At 48.1% G+C, this 19945-nt stretch overlaps 1 protein-coding gene across 2 annotated transcripts in view; it reads left to right on the top strand.

Moving 5' to 3' along the window:
* RYR1 (ryanodine receptor 1) overlaps positions 1-19945 on the top strand; it is a 114256-nt gene that overhangs the window by 19209 nt on the left and 75102 nt on the right. For both annotated transcript variants that reach the window (XM_037021731.2, XM_037021730.2), the window contains exons 19-31: positions 197-389; positions 1378-1594; positions 2942-3046; positions 3269-3372; positions 3856-3939; positions 4788-5095; positions 5894-6096; positions 7072-7246; positions 7424-7632; positions 10187-10581; positions 11509-11641; positions 12474-12634; positions 13102-13267. In XM_037021731.2, the coding sequence (XP_036877626.2) occupies positions 197-389; positions 1378-1594; positions 2942-3046; positions 3269-3372; positions 3856-3939; positions 4788-5095; positions 5894-6096; positions 7072-7246; positions 7424-7632; positions 10187-10581; positions 11509-11641; positions 12474-12634; positions 13102-13267 (2453 nt within the window). The remainder of the gene's footprint in view (positions 1-196; positions 390-1377; positions 1595-2941; positions 3047-3268; positions 3373-3855; positions 3940-4787; positions 5096-5893; positions 6097-7071; positions 7247-7423; positions 7633-10186; positions 10582-11508; positions 11642-12473; positions 12635-13101; positions 13268-19945) is intronic.

Below are 19945 nucleotides of genomic sequence, written 5' to 3'. Positions count from 1 at the left end.
GACTCTTAAGCTCTTAGGATCCTAAACTAAGGGGAACTTTTACTATCACCCTTCAGAGCTACAGGACCCTCCCTGGGAACACTTGGCCTTAGGGTTTCCAGAATCTGAACCCCTTTAATGTTTGCCTCTTGGCTCTTGAGACAAGTGGTCTCTGGGCCTTCTGACTTCTGACCCCTTCCTGGTGACCTTGGTGCAGGACACGTGGCACGCCTGGTGACTTCCCCAGGGCAGCACCTTCTGGCTCCTGAGGACGTGGTCAGCTGCTGCCTGGACCTCAGCGTGCCATCCATCTCCTTCCGCATCAATGGCTGTCCTGTGCAGGGCGTCTTTGAGGCCTTCAACCTTAATGGGCTCTTCTTCCCTGTTGTCAGCTTCTCAGCTGGTGTCAAGTGAGGACTTGCCCCTGCCCCCTTCCCAGTCCCCAGACCTGGGACTGTCCCCAAGCAGCCCTTCTAATCATCCTGTGGCCTGCTGTGAGGCCAAGATCCAGCAGCCTACCCTCAGGACTGACTGGCCAGATCCCCGCGTGAAGGTCCCATGACTGTTTCACAATCCCACACACTTTCAGTGTCCTCTCAATAACCCCATCTTCTCCCCAACTCCATGTCCTTCCAGTGACCGCCAAGTGTCCCCTAGATTTCAGACCTTCTAATAACTCCAGATCCTCCTGGTTGCCTCCCAAATGACCTCAGACTCTCTGAATGACTCTATGCCATTCCAGTGATCTCCAAATGACTCCAGAATCTGACAATGATCTAATGACCCCCATCCCTCCCAGGGATCCCCCACAGTGATCTAGGACTCTTCTCATGACTCCATGCTCTTAACAATTTCCCCATAACCCTAACATCTCCCAGTGGTCTCCCAATTGCTCCATAGTCTCCCAGTGACCCCTCAGTGACCTGTTATTTCAGAGACCCCTCAAAAACTCAGTCTTTTCCTAATGACCCTGTGCTCTGTGGGGGACTTCCAAATCACCACTCAGGGGTGACTATGATTACCTCATAGTTACACCAGACTCTCAGTGGCTTCCAAATGACTTTTTTGTTGGTCTCCCCCAAACCTTCCAATATTCCCAATTGCTCTGTTGACCCAGGGTCCCCTCCAAAGGACCTTCCCATGACCTTGTGTTAACTCCACAATGACCCCATACTTTCCACTTTTAGGATTCGCCAATGATTCTCATTGCCCTCAGACATTCTTTTGACCTTAGATCCTTTCTGACCCCTAAGTGACCTCTAAGACACTATGACACCCAGTGACCTCAGGTCTCCCCAGACCTCCCACTGATCCCAGGAGCACAGATTCCTTAGCCCCTCCCCCTGGCATGGATCTCCTCGTAAGGTGCCCCAGCAGTGACGCCACTCTCCCATCTAGGGTGCGGTTCCTCCTTGGTGGCCGCCATGGTGAATTCAAGTTCCTTCCTCCACCTGGCTACGCCCCGTGCCATGAGGCCGTGCTCCCTCGAGAGCGACTCCATCTGGAGCCCATCAAGGAGTACCGGCGGGAAGGGCCCCGGGGGCCCCACCTGGTGGGCCCCAGCCGCTGCCTCTCACACACTGACTTTGTGCCCTGCCCCGTGGACACTGTGCAGGTACTGCCAGCCCTGTAGGGATCTTCTGGTGAGGCAGCCTCCCTTAAGAGTCAGGGAGGCTGCCTGAAAGCGGAGAACCTTGTTGTTTAACAGATGGGGAAAATGAGGCAACGTGGAGGCAAAGGACCCTCTCAAGGCAGAATCTCAGTTTCAGAGAGTTCTCACTACAGGCCCCCTAAAGAAAGGACTGTGATGGCCCTGATTGACAGTTGAGGAAAGCGAAGCCCAGAGAGGTTAAGCAACCTGTGCAAGTCACAAGTCACAGAGCTGCTTTGAACCCAGGTGGGGATTCCAGAGCCTGTGATCTAATCTGCCACAATTCTGCACTAGGCCTCTCTACTCCTCTTATCCCAACCTCAACTCCCCTCTCTCCCCTCAAGCTTATCCCTATCAGAGAGGATATTTTGTGTTTAGGAGCCTGACTGCAACAGTTTGGTGTTCAGTGTGTCACCACGGGCATTTGGCTTCACTTCCCTGTGCCTCAGTTTCCTCATCTGTGAGGACAAACCTACCTTGTAGCATTATTGTGAGGTTAGAGGAGTTAATATATGTGGAGTGCTTCACACGGTCCTGAGGAAATACTAAGTACTCAATAATACAGTTACTGTTAGTGGTGGTAGTAACATTATTTCAGGGGTGAAGTAAGGCCCATTGCCCTGTGAGTAGACAGAGCCCTGGGTCTCCTTCTGGATATCTCCCTTCCCCGGCCCCCAGCCCATCAGCCTCATGGCTGTCCACCTGGCCTCCTGGATATCCCTCCCACCCCCTCCTTTCCTGCCCATGGCCCTCCCTGGTCCAAACCGTCATTATTTCTTGCCTGCAGAACACCAACCATCTAAATCTTTATTAGGCACCTACTATGTGCCAAGCATCTATATAATTTATATAACATTTAGTGGCTTATGTAAATGATTCTACTGAACCCTTATGAGATAAGAATAATGAGTTAAGTATTGTTCCAATCCTCATTGTATAGACAAGGGAGAAGACTAATCCGTCCATTGAGCAAACATTTCCCCAGCATCTCCTCTGGACCTGGCTCTGGGCTGGGCAGGGCTGGGAAAACGGTGGAGACAGGCAGCGCCAAGGAGTTCCCAGTCCTCATGCCACAAGGGGAGATAGTCCTAATCCCAGATATTCTTTCATTCTGATGATGCTAAATCCTAATTCAGCTGGCTGCGTACCCTGGAGTCAGGGCAAGGTGATAAGGAGAAGGACTGGGAACAGCAGAAGAGGTGAAAAGAATTAGTCGGGGGAACTGTCCAGGGCTTGTATTGTTCAGGGAAGAGGGGTCACGGAGCGGGCTGGAGGGCACCCAGGGGCCTCACAAACATCCCCTGCTCCCAGATTGTCCTGCCTCCCCATCTGGAGCGTATTCGAGAGAAGCTGGCGGAGAACATCCATGAACTCTGGGCACTGACTCGCATCGAGCAGGGCTGGACCTATGGCCCGGTGAGGGGTGCCTGCAGCACAAGGGAGTCAGTCTAGACTTGCTGTCGGGGAGTGAAAATGGCTCACTAGTGGGGAGGGGCCTGTTGGGGGGGAAGGGACTTTAGGATCCCAGGGAGTCCTTGGGTTTTGGTGGCAGAACCTAGGGTGGGAGGTCAGGGGTCACAGTCTGGGAGTGCTGGGGGAAGAAGGGGAACCGAGGAGTTGACTCTGGCATTTCTTCAGGTTCGGGATGACAATAAGAGGCTGCACCCATGTCTTGTGAACTTCCACAGCCTACCAGAGCCTGAGAGGAATTACAACCTGCAAATGTCAGGGGAGACGCTCAAGTGAGGAGGCTACAGGGCCCAGGAGTGAATGCTGGTGGGGAGGGGGCAAGGAGAAACCAGAGAGGGAGACAGACTGAGACAGGGAAGGAAGCAGAGAGACGGAGAGAGAGAGGGAGACAAGGATCATGAGGCAGAGACTGACTGCGGACAGAGGCATAGAGATGCGCAGAAAGTGAAAGATGCAGAAAGAGACAGGGAAGGAAGCAGGCAGGAAAAGATGGGCACAAAGATATACAGGGACAAAGAAAAAGGGAAAGACAAGAGGCATAGACACAGAGACCAAGGCACAGAGAGATAGGGACACACACAGGGCGATGGGGACAAAGACACTCAGAAGGCCAGAGGAAGGGAGAGAGCTGGGGGCCCAGAGACAGAGCTGAAGGGGCCTGGGCAGGAGGGCAGCCCGGGCTAGGGGGGTGAGGCCAGGGTGGGGAAGCTGTGTGGGGTGACCCTGTCCCTTCTATCCCCCACCCCTGACCCCAGGACTTTGCTGGCACTGGGCTGCCATGTGGGCATGGCTGACGAGAAAGCAGAGGACAACCTGAAGAAGACAAAACTCCCCAAGACGTGAGTGTGGGTGGCCTGGGTCCCCTCTGGGGAACAGAGTAGGGGGCTGGGGATGGCACAGTGAGAGCTGGGCTGTCGACAGGACTTGTGGGGAGGTTGAGGTCAGAGATGAAGGGGACACCTGTTAGGGTGAAGGCCATAGGACTGGGGCCAGGGGTGGCGCTCTGGAGTGGAGTGAGTGTCCTGGGGAGGTGTCAGGATTGTGGAATTAGGAGTTCCAGAGAAAAAGAGAGAGAGAGAGAGAGAGAGAGAGAGAGAGAGAGAGAGAGAGAGAGAGAGAGAGAGAGAGAGACAGTGAGTCTGGATGCAGAGTCAGGGAAAATGAGACAGCAGAGGTAATACCTCTAGATTAGAGGCAAAGGGTCAATGGAAAGAGGTAAGATATTGGAGTTGTAGGTAAGGGATTCTAAAATTATAAGTGAAATATCAAAGGTAACTGGGGATAGTGGCCAGCATTCCGAGGTCAAGGACTTTAAAGCCAGGAGTCTGGCATGATAGGGCTTGGGGTCAGAGGTCAGAAACCTCAGAGGTGAGAGGTCAGAGAGTTCGAAGGACAGAGATCAGACTCCCACAATCACCATGAAGGTGTTACAGAAAGAAGCCAGAGGTCGGTGAAATCAAAGTCCTCGCTAGGGTCACAGGATCCTGGGTTTAGAGGTCAGGTGTCTCAAAGCTTATTCAAGGGAATCATAGAACCCTTAAGTCAGAGATCAAAGGTAAAAATTCTGAGACTCAGAGCTAAGGTCACAGGATCCTGGGAACAAGGGTCAGAAGTCAGGTGTCCAATGGGACAGAGCCCAGAAGTGGAGGTGAGGGTTTCATCTCACTGAGCCCTGCCACACCCTCAGGTACATGATGAGCAATGGGTACAAGCCGGCGCCACTGGACCTGAGCCATGTGCGGCTGACACCAGCGCAGATGACGCTGGTGGACAGGCTGGCGGAAAACGGTCACAACGTGTGGGCTCGAGACCGTGTGGCCCAGGGCTGGAGCTACAGTGCTGTGCAGGACATCCCAGCACGCCGAAACCCTCGCCTCGTGCCCTACCGCCTGCTGGATGAGGCCACCAAGCGCAGCAACCGGGACAGCCTCTGCCAGGCCGTGCGCACTCTGCTGGGCTACGGCTACAACATCGAGCCGCCGGACCAGGAGCCCAGTGAGTGCTGACCTCAGGCCCTCACCCTGCCCTTGACCCCTGGTCTCTCACCTCACTCAGCCTGAATGGGCTACATCTATGACACTGTTCCCTCCCCACCACCCTGACCTTACTCTGACCCTGACCCTGAACCCAATCTTGACTACTGACTTGACCTTCCTACCTGGGCTGTGGCTACAACACTAAGTTGCCAGACCAGGAGCCCAGAGAGCACTAACCCTGACCCCTGACTCTAGCTTCTGATCCCCAGCTATGACCCCTAACCCCTAGCCTCTGGACTTTAACTACAACATGGAGCCACACATCCAAGAACTCAGAGAGCCCCTTATCCCTACCTCTGACCTGACCCCTGATCAGCCACTGACTCCCAATCCCAGCCCAACTCTGGCTGTGGTCCTCATCCTTCAATTTCTCTCCTCCAACCTATTTTATCCCCTCCCTGAACCTGACTCTGACCCACTTTCTTGAATCCTGCTCTCAACCCTTGATTCTAAACATTGACCTTAATCCTGACCCTTAACCTTAGACTATGACTGTGACTGACCTCACTTTCTCTCTCTATGTCTCTGTCAGTATCTCTTCTTTGAGAACCCTGACTGCTAAAGGGTGTGGGGGACCTCCCCAGTAGGCCCCTCCTACCTCTCTCTGACACACCAACTCTTCTCTAATACCAAGAAATTGTCGCTCTTCCCCCAGCTCCCAAGGCACTTAGCTTCCCTGGTCTCTCCCAGCAAACCTTCCAGTGTCTTGAGATCCACTCTGCACTCAGCCTCTGACTCTGCCTGGCCCCATTTGTAGGTCAGGTGGAGAGCCAGTCTCGTTGGGACCGGGTGCGCATCTTCCGGGCAGAGAAATCCTATGCAGTGCAGAGCGGCCGCTGGTACTTTGAGTTCGAGGCGGTCACCACGGGTGAGATGCGAGTAGGCTGGGCGAGGCCGGAGCTGCGGCCTGACGTGGAGCTGGGAGCCGATGAGCTGGCCTATATCTTCAATGGGCACCGCGTGGGTACCTCCCTGGGCTCTACTCTGCCAGGCCCTGTGGTCTCCCCAACAGCTCATACACTCCAGCTCTGCCTCTATCTGTGCCTCACTGTCCATTCAGCCCTGCATCTACGTTTCCACTCCTCCATCTGTCCATCCGTCCGTCCATCCATCCATCCATCCTTCCCTCTCTCTGTCTATGCACATATCCATCCATCATCCGTCTATCCAGCCATCTATCTGTTCATTCATCTATCCACAAATCCAACTATCCATTCATCTACTCATCTGTCCAGATAATCACTTAACCATCCACTTTTCCATCTCCTTACTCATGGTCAGCCATTTGTCTAATCAGTTTGTGATTTCATTTACCTATCCATTCATCTATCCAATAATTTAACGCATGCATCCATCAGTTCATCTGTTTATTCACCCATCCATCCGTCCAGCCATCTAACCACCCATCTATCTGTCTATACTTTCTTCCTTACTTGCATCAACCCATGTAGACTCTCAGCTTTCATTTGATTCATTCTTCAATTCAGCCATACACCCTCCATCTCATTATATCTGTTTATCCATTATACCCATTCTGGGAGCATATGGGTGTATGTTGGTCTGTATGGGGGATACTGATAGGTTCGTTCTTCCTACCCATCCCTCTGTTCGCTGCTGACACCGCCCCCACACTGCCACTTTGGTGGCCTGCATAACCCCAGCCCAGCCACGGAAACAACAGACAACCCAGGCAGAAGGGATGAGACAGCAGAGATCCGTGGGAAGGGGAAGCAGGAAAGACTATCCCTTACATTTCAAGGACCATGGAATGTGAGGAAAGGAGAGGGACACTGTGGGGGTGACCTCTCATCTGTCCCACATGCCCTGGCCCTGATGCCTTGCACGTGTATCTTTACATGTCTCTCCTCACTTCCGCATGTCTCCACTTCTCTGCGTGTCTCTCCCACACCAAATCTTTCCCTTGCTTCCCCACAGGGCCAGCGCTGGCACTTGGGCAGTGAGCCATTTGGGCGGCCCTGGCAGTCGGGCGATGTTGTAGGCTGCATGATCGACCTCACAGAGAACACTATTATCTTCACCCTCAATGGCGAGGTCCTCATGTCTGATTCAGGCTCTGAAACAGCCTTCCGGGAAATTGAGACTGGGGATGGTGAGGACCGGCCTCATGGCCTCTTTCTGGTTTTCTCCCATCTCACCTGACCCTACACTGTGCCCCGCCCCCAGCTTCCCGCCTTCTGTTCCCGCCTTCCACAGTACCTTTCCCCCAACGGTTGCCCTTGCGCTGCCCACCTACCCTCACTGCTGCCCACCCATCCCCTCCCACCAGGCTTCCTGCCTGTCTGCAGCTTGGGACCTGGCCAGGTGGGTCACCTGAACCTGGGCCAGGACGTGAGCTCCCTGCGATTCTTTGCCATCTGTGGCCTCCAGGAAGGCTTTGAGCCATTTGCCATCAACATGCAGCGCCCAGTCACCACCTGGTTCAGCAAAAGTCTTCCCCAGTTTGAAGCCGTGCCCTTGGAGCACCCCCACTACGAGGTGAGGATCAACCCCCTTTGATCCACCTCCACGCCTGCCTTCCCACAACTCCCCCCTTTTTCTCCTTTCCTTCCATGTTAGCCCACAAACCACACAGAGGGGGTGTGAGGATTCCCAGGGCTGCTTTGGGGGGTATGACCTAGGCAACACAGTCTTTCTGAGCCCCAGGTGCCTTGCCTATAAAAAGGGGGAGGAGAGAAAAGAGGAGCTGGATAAAGTGAACCCAATGGAAACTTCCAGTCCTTATAATCATCTGATTCCACCACAAGATTTAAAGAAATATGAATCCTGGGGTACATTTTGGTATCTTCCTTACTAATCATTATCTGTGGGGTTTTTAAGTAGCTCTTCATTAATCTGAGTATCCTAATTTTTAGACTCTAGTGTCTTTTCTTTCTCAAGGTTTGAGTTTAGGGTCAGACTCTGACCATAAAAAGCCCACATTGACCAAAGTAACAGTCCTTTTCTCAGCCTGGGAAGAGCTTGACTTCTATTCAGATGGCTGAGCTTCAGCTGATAGTTTCAACCACACAGACCTGGAATTGGCATCTTACCTGCTGTGCAACTTTGGGCATGTGACCGTCCCCTCCTGAGCCTCAGTTTTCCCATCCATGGCATTGTTCATGTCCCATTGCATAATCTCTCTCTTTTCGGAATCATTTGAGTAAATTGGAGACATCATGCTTCTTAATCCCTAAATATTTCAATGTGTGTTTCTGCAGAACAGGCTACGCTCTTACAGACAGTGCAGTTAATGAAAATCAGGACACTTAACATCAATATATACTAACCACTAACCTAATTCACAGTCCATATCCAACCTTGGTTGACTGTGGCAATAATGCCTCTTTTTCCTTTTCTGTCCAGGATTACAGATTACATGTCACTGTTACATCTCTTTAGTCTTTAATGTAGAATGTTCCTGAGTCTTTCTCTTTCACGACACTGACATTTTTGAAGAGCATAGATGAGCTGTTTTGCAGAATACACCTCAATTTGGGTTTGTCTGTGATGACTAGGTTCAGGTTACACATGCTTGGCAGGAATACTGTGGCAGTGATGTGTCCTGCTTAATGCAGGGTATCAGGAGGCATGGAACGTTGCCATGTCTGATTACTGATTATGTTAACTTTCACTTGTTGGTTAAGGAGAATTTGCCAGGTTTCACCACCATAAAGTTACTATTTTTCTCTCTGTAATGAATAAGCAATTTGTGGAGAGGCATGTTAAGGCAAGGAAAAAATAGATTTTAAACAGGGGAATGTCCAGTGTAGATTTGAGTTTTGGAAAGGTCCCTATTAACAGTGCATTTTTGGGTGGCAACAGTGGAGGCAGAAAGACCAAAGAGGTGCTGGGGGTGGGAGAGGCTGGTGGAGCCGATGTGAACCTACCGTTCATGGCCATTGCCTGATGATGTCCTCAACCCAGAGAACAGAAGGCCAGAGAGCTGAGAAATAAATAGAGTAACCTGTGCACAACCACATGGACGAATCTCACAGACATAATGCTGAGTGAAAGAAATCGGACACAAAAGATCACTTACCGTGGACACCATTTGGAGCATGCTTTCAAGGGGCAGAGCTAATCTATGGTGTGTTTAATCAGGAGGGTGTTGCTGTGAAGAACAACTGTGATGTTTAGTTACTTTGCGCCCAAATCACAGTAGACTGCTCTCCAGGAGTAGAGGCAAAAAAGGATTTATAACAGACTGCAGACTGTCTGGGAACAGGGACCCTTGGCCACACAGTTTTGGGGTGAGAGCACAGAGGTCCACCTCGGTAACTGGTCCTTGAGGAGGGGCATCACCACTCCAGGTATTTATGGAATCTCAAGAAGACTTGTGAGGGTTGGTCTTTAGAGTACACTGGCTCCTTACTTAGCCAGGTCCATGCATTTGCTTCACCAGACCCCTCACTGCCCTTGGGAGGGTAGTGACTAATGGGCACAGAGGGGACTCTCGGGGGCTTGGTCACATCCTGTTTGTCTGTCTAGGTGCTGGATGCACAGATGTGGTCGCTCTAAAAACTCATTGCGTTGTGCGCTTATGACATGCACACTTTTCTGAGTGCTGTATTTCTACAAAAATTCACCTGGGGGGCCTTTACAAAACTTGACCATTCCAGGCTGCTTTCCTCAAGTGGTCTCCCCTAGAGACCAAGAGGGCAGGGCCTTTGTTCTGCTCACCGAAGTGTTCCCAGCACTTAGAACAGTGCCTGGCGTGCAGTAGGTGCTCAGGAAATATTTGTGGAATGGATGGATGGGTGGATGGTTTGGTCTGGAGTGAAGCCTGTGCATAGGTAGGTTTTAAGAGCTCCCCACATGGATCTGGTGTCTGGCTAGGACTACCACTGCACAAGGTGCCAGACAAAAGTTGACAGAGGGTGCACAGACCCCATGGTCAAGCTGTGTGTCCCACCGGGAGCTCATCTGCTCAGAGGAGTGAGTCTGGCTAATTCTCACACAGGGACTCTGAGGCCTCATGGTGGCTGTAACTATGTTCAGGATGCACACAGGGCCTGGCTGGCCGCCTGACTCAGTGGTCGCCCACACCCAGGTGGCCCGTGTGGATGGCACTGTGGACACGCCCCCCTGCCTGCGCCTGACTCACCGCACCTGGGGTTCCCAGAACAGCCTAGTGGAGATGCTCTTCCTCCGGCTGAGCCTTCCGGTCCAGTTCCACCAGCACTTCCGCTGCACCGCAGGGGCCACTCCCCTGGCATCCCCCGGCCTGCAGCCGCCTGCGGAGGATGAGGCCCGGGCAGCGGAACCCGACCCTGACTATGAAAACCTGCGTCGCTCGGCTGGGCACTGGGGCGATGCTGAGGGCAGCAAAGAGGGAACTGCCAGGGAGGGGGCGCCCGGGGGCACCGCGCAGGCTGGGGTGGAGGCCGCGCCCGTCAGGGTGGAGAACGAGAAGGATGCTACCACAGAGAAGAGCAAGAGGCGAGGGTGAGTCAGGGGTGGGGCCAGGGTGGTTTGGGGTCTCTCCTGGGACACCAGTTAGGCAACCTCAGGAGCTGGAGAAACCCCATTGTATTCCAAAGTGACCCCATAAATACTAAGTGGAGGCAGAACATTGAGGAAGCCTATCACGTCTCAAGTGAACCACATTCTTTCCCTGGCATGCTCTAATTTCCCTGAGAAGGTAAAATTGGGGTGCCAAACTGTATCTAGAGAATTCTACTATCCTGGGGTACGTGGTGGGACTCAAAGGATTCATTGCTGATGGATGCTAATGGAGACCTCAGTATCTTGGGATAGTTGACTGTACCCCAAGGTATCCCAGTCAACAATAGTGCTCTTCTAAATTGGGATCATTTCTGTGTCTCCGAGGTGCCCCCAAAAAAGTAACTTCAAGGGAGACTCTCAAAGGCGTTAAACTTGAATTGAAACTGCATCTGCTTCTCCCCTACAATGGCTTTTCAATGAGCTGTAGTTCTTTGTGTCTTGCGGGCTGTTTGGAAATGATAGAAAGTTTGAGTTCTCACAGTTTTGGGGGAACTGCTGGGGGGCTCTCAGGATTCTACATGCCTTCAGTGCATGGAACAGTGCCACGCAATGAACTGTCCTTTCCCAGATGCTTTTGGCACTCCTATGAGAAATGCTGACTTGGGGACCCACCGTATCTCCTAAAGGGTGTCTTCATGTTCCCAGAGGCACTTTTAAATGTGTGTGCCCTGCATCAGCATGCGTAGAGCACCTCCAGATGGATTATGTTCAGCAGTTGGGAATTTCACCCCTCCAGAGATGGGGCCTTCGGTATTAGAAATGGGGTGTAGTTAGGATGGATGTGAGGATCACGAGTGTTGTGGGGGGAAGGGCTGGGGGTCTGGGCTTGAGAGCTGGTTCTCACGGAAGCCTGTCCTCCCACTGCAGGTTCTTATTCAAGGCCAAGAAGGCTGCCATGATGACTCAGCCACCAGCCACCCCCACACTGCCCCGACTCCCGCGAGAGGTGGTGCCCGCAGACAACCGTGATGACCCTGAGATCATACTCAATACCACCACGGTGGGCACCCTCAGCTGGGGACCCCCCAAATTTCCACATGTCATGCTACAATCTCCAGTAACTGCCCTTACCTGGGAACACCCAAATAGACACTGGAGACCACAAAATATGGCACACACTGATTTAATCCTTTGAACCCCTAAATCTATATAGCTAGGGGCCAAACAATTGCAGGGAACATGGTAAATCTATAAAGCACAGTGATGTAACTCCCAGAGATCCCAAAATCCAAGGGACAAGCCAGTATAGACTCAGGACTCCAATATTTGGGTTCACCCATATAAACTCAACACTTCCAAATTTAATAGCTATTCTAGTATATTCCTGGGAACCAAAATTTGCAATATAGTTTTGGAATACTCCAAATCTGGGATATTTTCTGAGACAAACAGGCTAGTGATTAGTATTATGGGCTGCCTGGATGCTACTTGGTAAGTCATTGCACCACTCTATGCCTTCTCTTCTGTGGAAGCTATATAGAAGATTTTCCCATCAGTACAATGGGGATAAAATTTGTACCCATATAATGGTGACTATAAGGATTAAGTGAATTTATTTGTCCGCTATTTGTTAGCTACTATTTATTTATAACTTTGCTTTAACCCGGGGAATGGCCCAAATTTGAGGGTATCACAATATAGTCCCAAAGGGTTCCTGAATCTAGAAATAGATCAGTGGACACAGAAGCAGACAGACATAGACCCAGGGTCTGAAATCCAGCAACTTGTTGAACTTCCAGAGGACACTGAGAACCCAGAAACAACTTAGAATGCCAGGGAAGCGCTCTTCCCATGTCTTCCTGACTGACCCTTGGCCCCCTTTGCCTCTTCAGTACTATTACTCTGTGCGGGTCTTCGCTGGCCAGGAGCCGAGCTGCGTGTGGGTGGGCTGGGTCACCCCTGACTACCATCAGCACGACATGAACTTTGATCTCAGCAAGGTCCGGATGGTGACAGTGACCATGGGGGATGAACAAGGCAACATCCACAGCAGGTGCTGGGCAGGGGAACAGGGTGGGGCCTGAGGGAGGTGGGGGGCCAGTGCTGGGCACCTGGCTCAGGGGGTTTCATCCTCGTCCACCTTTTCCTCTTCTCTTCTCATTTATTTTCCTCCACTGGCTCCTACTCTGTTTTTCTCCTCTTCTTTTTCTAGTTCATCTTTCCTGCGTTTTTCTTTTCCTATCTCACCCTCCCTAGCTATGTTACCTCCTTTCTCTCTTCTCTCCTCCTGCGCCCTTTCCCTCTTCTCTTTCCAGAACCTTCCAGTAGCTTCCAAGAATTCTAGCTCGGTGGTGCTCTGGGTCTAGGGAGAGGGGTTTTGGCGCTCACGTCTGCAGGTGGTGGGTGTTTGGGGAAGGGGCTCTGAGGTCATGGCATTCTGGGAGCTCGGGGAGGGGATGTCTGGGGTCCCAAGCACCTCGGCTGAGAAGCCAGGTACTAACCACTCCTTGTTGCTTCCAGCCTGAAGTGCAGCAACTGCTACATGGTGTGGGGTGGGGACTTTGTGAGCCCCGGGCAGCAGGGCCGGATCAGCCACACGGACCTTGTCATTGGCTGCCTGGTGGACTTGGCCACTGGCCTGATGACCTTTACTGCCAATGGCAAAGAGAGCAACACCTTTTTCCAGGTGAGCCCAGCCCTCAGTAACTTAGCAATAGTATCTTCATGTGCAAACATCCTTGGACAGCCCTCCCAGACACCCTCTGAGGGCAGCCCCAGAGAGACAGGATAAAAACAGCTCCTAGTCTGTCCTTAGGACAGGCCAGAACTGGGAGTTCCATTGGGGACTGACTGCCTAGTCGAACCATCCATTGAACTGACACCCAGAAAGGAGACAGAGCACAGCCTTGACCTTGGCAAGAGGTCTGTATCCCCTTTTGGGCCAGGTGACACCAGTCACCACCTTTTGACCCATCAGGGAACACCCCAGGATGGGCCAGGGTCCAAAGATGGGCTCTTCCTTTCCAGTATTTTACTATAAAACATTTTAAATATACAACAACATCACAGAAATCAAAAAGTAGATGCCATATACCCACTATCAAGAATCTACCATCCATGTTTTACTACTCCTGGCTTTATCGCATACTTATCTTCCTATGCAAACATTATTCATCTAACAATTTTATAAAAATGTATTTTAAATGGAAAATTTTAAAACCATACAAAACCAGAATACCATAATGAACCTCTATGACTCCATTACACAGCTTCAACTATGATCCACTCATGGTTCAACCTCATTTCATCTTTACCCCCGAAACCCACCTTCACTTCCGCACCCACTGTATGATTTTGAAGGCCATCCCAGATATCATGTGGTTTCATTTTTTTTCAGTACGTATGCCTAAAAGATAAGTATTCTTTTAAAAAGGATAACCACAATACCATTATTATTATTATTATTATTTATTTTGGTATCATTAATCTACAATTACATGAGGAACATTATGTTTACTAGACTCGCTCCATCACCAAGTCCCCCTCCCAGACCCCATTACAGTCACTGTCCAACAGCATAGTAAGATGCTGTAGAAGCACTACTTGTCTTCTCTGTACAGTCCTCCTGTGCTCCCCCCTACATTATGTCTGCTAACAGTAATGCCCCTCTTTTTCCCGCTTTACCCCTCCCTTCCCATCCATCCTCCCCAGTCCCTTTCCCTTTGGTAACTGTTAGTCCATTCTTGGGTTCTGGAAGTCTGCTGCTGTTTTGTTCCTTCAGTTTTTTTCTTTGTTCTTATGCTCCACAGATGAGTGAAATCACTTGATACTTGTCTTTTTCTGCCTGGTTTATTTCACTGAGCATAATACCCTCTAGCTCCATCCATGTTGTTGCAAATGGTAGGATTTGTTTTCTTCTTATGGCTGAGTAATAATCCATTGTGTATATGTACTACATCTTCTTTATCCATTCATCTGTTGAATGACACTTACGTTGCTTCCATTTCTTGGCTATTGTAAATAGTGTTGGGATAAAATAGGGGTGCATATGTCTTTTTCAAACAGGGCTGCTGCATTCTTAGGATAAATTCCTAGGAGTGGAATTCCTAGGTCAAATGGTATTTCTATTTTGAGTATTCTGAGGAACCTCCATACTGCTTTCCACAATGGTTGAACTAATTTACATTCCCACCAGCAGTGTAGGAGGGTTCTCCTTTCTCCACAACCTCGCCAACATTTGTTGTTGTTTGTCTTTTGGATGGTGGCCATCCTTACTGGTGTGAGGTGGTATCTCGTTGTGGTTTTACTTTGCATTTCTCTGATGCTTAGCAATGTGGAGCATCTTTTCATGTGTCCATTGGTCATCTGAATTTATTATTTGGAGAAGTGTCTGTTCAGATCCTGTGCCCATTTTTTAATTGGATTATTTGCTTTTTGTTTGTTGAGCTGCGTGAGCTCTTCATATATTTTAGATGTCAACCCTTTATCGGATCTGTCATTTATGAATATATTCTCCCATACTGTAGGATGCCTTTTTGTTCTATTGATGGTGTCCTTTGCTGTACAGAAGCTTTTTAGCTCGATACAGTCCCACTTGTTCATTTTTGCCTTTGTTTCCCTTACCCAGGGAGATATGTTCATGAAGAAGTCACTCATGTTTATGTCCATGAGATTTTTGCCTATGTTTTTTTCTAAGAGTTTTATGGTTTCATGACTTACATTCAGGTCTTTGATTCATTTGGAGTTTACTTTTGTGTATGGGGTTAGACAGTGATCCAGTTTCATTCTCTTACATGTAGCTGTCCAGTTTTGCCAGCACCATCTGTTTGAAGAGACTGTCATTTCCCCATTGTATGTCCATGGCTCCTTTATCAAATATTAATTGGCCATATATGTTTGGGTTAATGTCTGGAGTCTCTATTCTGTTCCACTGGTCTGTGCCTCTGTTCTTGTGCCAGTACCAAATTGTCTTGATTACTGTGGCTTTGTAGTAGAGCTTGAAGTTGGGGAGTGAGATCCCCCCCACTTTATTCTTCCTTCTCAGAATTGCGTTGGCTATTCGGGGTCTTTGACGGTTCCATATGAATTTTTGAACTATTTGTTCCAGTTCATTGAAGAATGCTGTTGGTAATTTGATAGGGATTGCATCGAATCTGTATATTGCTTTGGGCAGGATGGCCATTTTGATGTATTAATTCTTCCTAGCCTGGAGCATGGGATGAGTTTCCATTTGTTAGTGTCCTCTTTAATTTCTCTTAAGAGTGTCTTGTAGTTTTTCACTTCCTTGGTTAGGTTTATTCCTAGGCATTTTATTCTTTTTGATGCAATTGTGAATGGAATTGTTTTCCTGATTTCTCTTTCTGCTAGTTCATTGTTAGTGTATAGGAAATCAACAGATTTCTGTGTTTTAATTTTGTATCCTGCAACTTTGCTGAATTCAGATATTAGTTCTAGTGGTTTTGGAGTGGATTCTTTAGGGCTCTTTATGTACAATATCATGTCATCTGCAAATAGTGACAGTTTGACTTCTTCTTTACCAATCTAGATGCCTCGTATTTCTTTGTTTTGTCTGATTGCCATGGCTAGGACCTCCAGTACTATGTTGAATAACAGTGGGGAGAGTGGGCTTCCTGATCTTAGAGGAAAAGCCTTCAGCTTCTCACTGTTAAGTATGATGTTGGCTGTGGGTTTCTCATATATGGCCTTTATTATGTTGAGGTACTTGCCCTCTATACCCATTTTGTTGAGAGTTTTTATCATGAATGGATGTTGAATTTTGTCGAATGCTTTTTCAGCGTCTATGGAGATGATCATGTGATTTCTGTCCTTCATTTTGTTGATGTCGTGGCTGATGTTGATGGATTTTCGAATGTTGTACCATCCTTGCATCCCTGAGATGAATCCCACTTGATCATGGTGTATGATCCTCTTGATGTATTTTTGAATTCTGTTTGCTAATATTTTGTTGAGTATTTTTGCATCTATGTTCATCAGGGATATTGGTCTGTAATTTTCTTTTTTTGTGGGGTCTTTGCCTGGTTTTGGTATTAGAGTGATACTGGCTTCATAGAATGAGTTTGGAAGTATTCCCTCTTCTTCTATTTTTTGGAAAACTTTAAGGAGAATGGGTATTATGCATTCTCTATATGTCTGATAAAAGCGCTGAATCCATCTGGCCTGGGGGTTTTGTTTTTGGGTAGTTTTTTTTATTATTGATTCAATTTCCTTGCTGGTAATTGGTCTGTTTAGATTTTCTGTTTCTTCCTTGATCAGTCTTGGAAGGTTGTATTTTTCTAGGAAGTTGTCCATTTCTTCTAGGTTTTCCAGCTTGTTGGCATATAGGTTTTCATAGTATTCTCTAATAATTCTTTGTATTTCTGTGGGGTCCGTCGTGATTTTTCCTTTCTCATTTCTGATTCTGTTGATGTGTGTAGGTTCTCTTTTTCTCTTAATAAGTCTGGCTAGAGGCTTATCTATTGTGTTTATTTTCTCAAAGAACCAGCTCTTGGTTTCACTGATTTTTTCTATTGTTTTATTCTCCTCAATTTTATTTATTTCTTCTCTGATTATGTCCCTCCTTCTGCTGACTTTGGGCCTCATTTGTTCTTCTTTTTCCAGTTTCAATAATTGTGAATTTGGACTATTCATTTGGGATTGTTCTTCTTTCTTTAAATAGGCCTGGATTGCTATATACTTTCCTCTTAGAACTGCCTTTGCTGCGTTCCACAGAAGTTGGGGCTTTGTGCTGTTGGTGTCATTTGTCTCCATATATTGCTTGATCTCTGTTTTAATTTGGTCATTGATCCATTGATTGATTATTTAGGAGCATGTTGTTAATCCTCCATGTGTTTGTGAGCCTTTTTGTTTTCTTTGTACAATTTATTTCTAGTTTTATACCTTTGTGGTCTGAGAGGTTGGTTGGTAGAATTTCTATCTTTTTTAATTTACTGAGGCTCTTTTTGTGGCCTAGTATAAGGTCTGTTCTGGAAAATGTTCCATGTGCACTTGAGAAGAATGTGTATCCTGCTACTTTTGGGTGTAGAGTTCTGTAGATGTCTGTTAGGTTCATCTGTTCTAGTGTGTTGTTCAGTGCCTCTGTGTCCTTACTTATTTTCTGTCTGGTGAATCTGTCCTTTGGAGTGAGCGGTGTGTTGAAGTCTCCTAGAATGAATGCATTGCATTCTATTTCCTCCTTTAATTCTATTAGAATTTGTTTCACATATGTTGGTGCTCCTGTATTGGGTGCATATATATTTTTAATGGTTATATCCTCTTGTTGGAGTGAGCCCTTTATCATTATGTAGTGTCCTTCTTTATCTCTTATTACTTTCTTTGTTTTTTAAGTCTATTTTGTCTGATACAAGTACTGAAACACCTGCTTTTTTCTCCCTATTGTTTGCCTGAAATATCTTTTTCCATCCATTCACTTTTAGTCTGTGCATGTCTTTGGGTTTGAGATGAGTCTCTTGTAAGCTGCATATAGATGGGTCGTGCTTTTTTGTCCATTCTATTACTCTGTGTCTTTTGATTGTTGCATTCAGTCCATTTACATTTAGAGTGATTATTGAAAGATATATACTTATTGGCATTGCAGGCTTTAGATTCGTGGTTACCAAGGGTTCAAGGGTAGCTTCTTTACTATCTAACTGTGTAACTTAACTTGCTTATTAAGCTATTATAAACACAGTGTGATGATTCTTTATTTCTCTCCCTTCTTATTCCTCCTCCTCTATTCTTTATATGTTAGGCATTTTGTTCTGTACTCTTGTGTTTTTCCTTTGACTGCTTTTGTGAATAGTTGATTTTATTTTTTGCCTTTAGTTAGTATATGGTTGGTCTGCTTTCTTTGCTGTGATTTTATTTTCTCTAGTGACATTTATTTAGCCTTAGGAGTGCTTCCATCTAGAGCAGTCCCTTTAAAATACCCTGTAGAGATGGTTTGTGGGAGGCAAATTCCCGCAACTTTTGCTTGTCTGGGAATTGTTTAATCCCTTCTTCATATTTAAATGATAATCGTGCTGGATTCAGTATTCTTGGTTCAAGGCCCTTCTGTTTTATTGCATTAAATATATCATGCCATTCTCTTCTGGCCTGTAAGGTTTCCGTTCAGAAGTCTGTTGATAGCCTGATGGGTTTTCCTTTGTAGGTGATCTTTTTTCTCTCTGGCTGCCTTTAGTACTCTGTCCTTGTCTTTGATCTTTGCCATTTTAATTATTATATGTCTTGGTGTTGTCCTCCTTGGGTCCCTTGTTTTGGGAGATCTGTGGGCTTCCATGGTCTGAGAGACAATTTCCTCCCCTAGTTTGGGGAAGTTTTCAGCAATTACTTCTTCAAAGACACTTTCTGTCCCTTTTTCTCTCTTCTTCTTCTTCTGGTACCCCTATAATGTGAATGTTGTTCCATTTGGATCGGTCACTCAGTTCTCTTAGTATTCTTTCATTCCTGGACATCCTTTTATCTCTCTCTGCCTCAGCTTCTCTGTATTCCTGCTGTCTGATTTCTATTCCATTAAGTCTCTTGCACCTCATCCAGTCTGCTCTTAAGTCCTTACAGAGATTGTTTCATTTCTGTAATCTCCCTCCTGACTTCATCCCTTAGCTCTTGCATATTTCTCTGCAGTTCCATCAGCATGGTTATGACCTTTATTTTGAATTCTTTTTCAGGGAGATAGTTTATATCTATCTCCCCAGGCCCTCTCTCAGGTGTTGTCTGGGTGATTCTGGACTATACCAAATTCTTCTTCTGTCTTTTCATGGTGATAGAGGTCGTCTAGGCAGGTGGCACATGTGTCAGTTGGGAGACCAAAGTCTCTTCCTACTTGCTGGTCGACTTGCCCTTCTCCACTGCCTGTGTCAGTTACCTGCACACCGGGAGCAGCCTCTGGGTTAATCCCCTGAGCTGCTGTGGGTGGGGCAGCCCTCAGGGTAGCCCAGAGCTCTGCAGGGAGTGGCAGGTGCACCAGGTGTGCTCTCCTGCAAGAATGGCGCCTCCTTGCACCTTGCCCCGGCTTCCTCTATCTGTGCTGTGCAGCTGCGCACTGGTGGCAGCCTCTGGGTCTGGCCTGGACAGCTGCACACTGAGAAGAGACTCTGGGCGGTTGCTGTGGGTGGGGCCACTTTCTGTCTCCTCTGCCACTGTGGCAGGGCAGCGATGGTGGGGGAAATGAATGGCAGGCTGCTTATTGCCGTGAGGGTCTTCAAAGCTGTGTTGCTGCCCAGAGGGTTAGGGCGCCTGAAGTTCCTCAGGATTCCCAGCCTGCTGGGCTGAGTGTGCCAGGACAATTCCATCCAGCTGTTAAGCCCTTGTCCCTTTAAGACTTTCAAAAATCACTCTCTTTTCTTTTGTCCCAGGGGAGCCGGCTGTG

This window comes from Manis javanica, chromosome 17, assembly GCF_040802235.1.
Source record: "Manis javanica isolate MJ-LG chromosome 17, MJ_LKY, whole genome shotgun sequence".
NCBI classification, from domain to species: Eukaryota; Metazoa; Chordata; class Mammalia; order Pholidota; family Manidae; genus Manis; species Manis javanica.
Note: the sequence above shows the minus strand (reverse complement) of the source record. Positions and strands in the feature narration are given on the sequence as shown.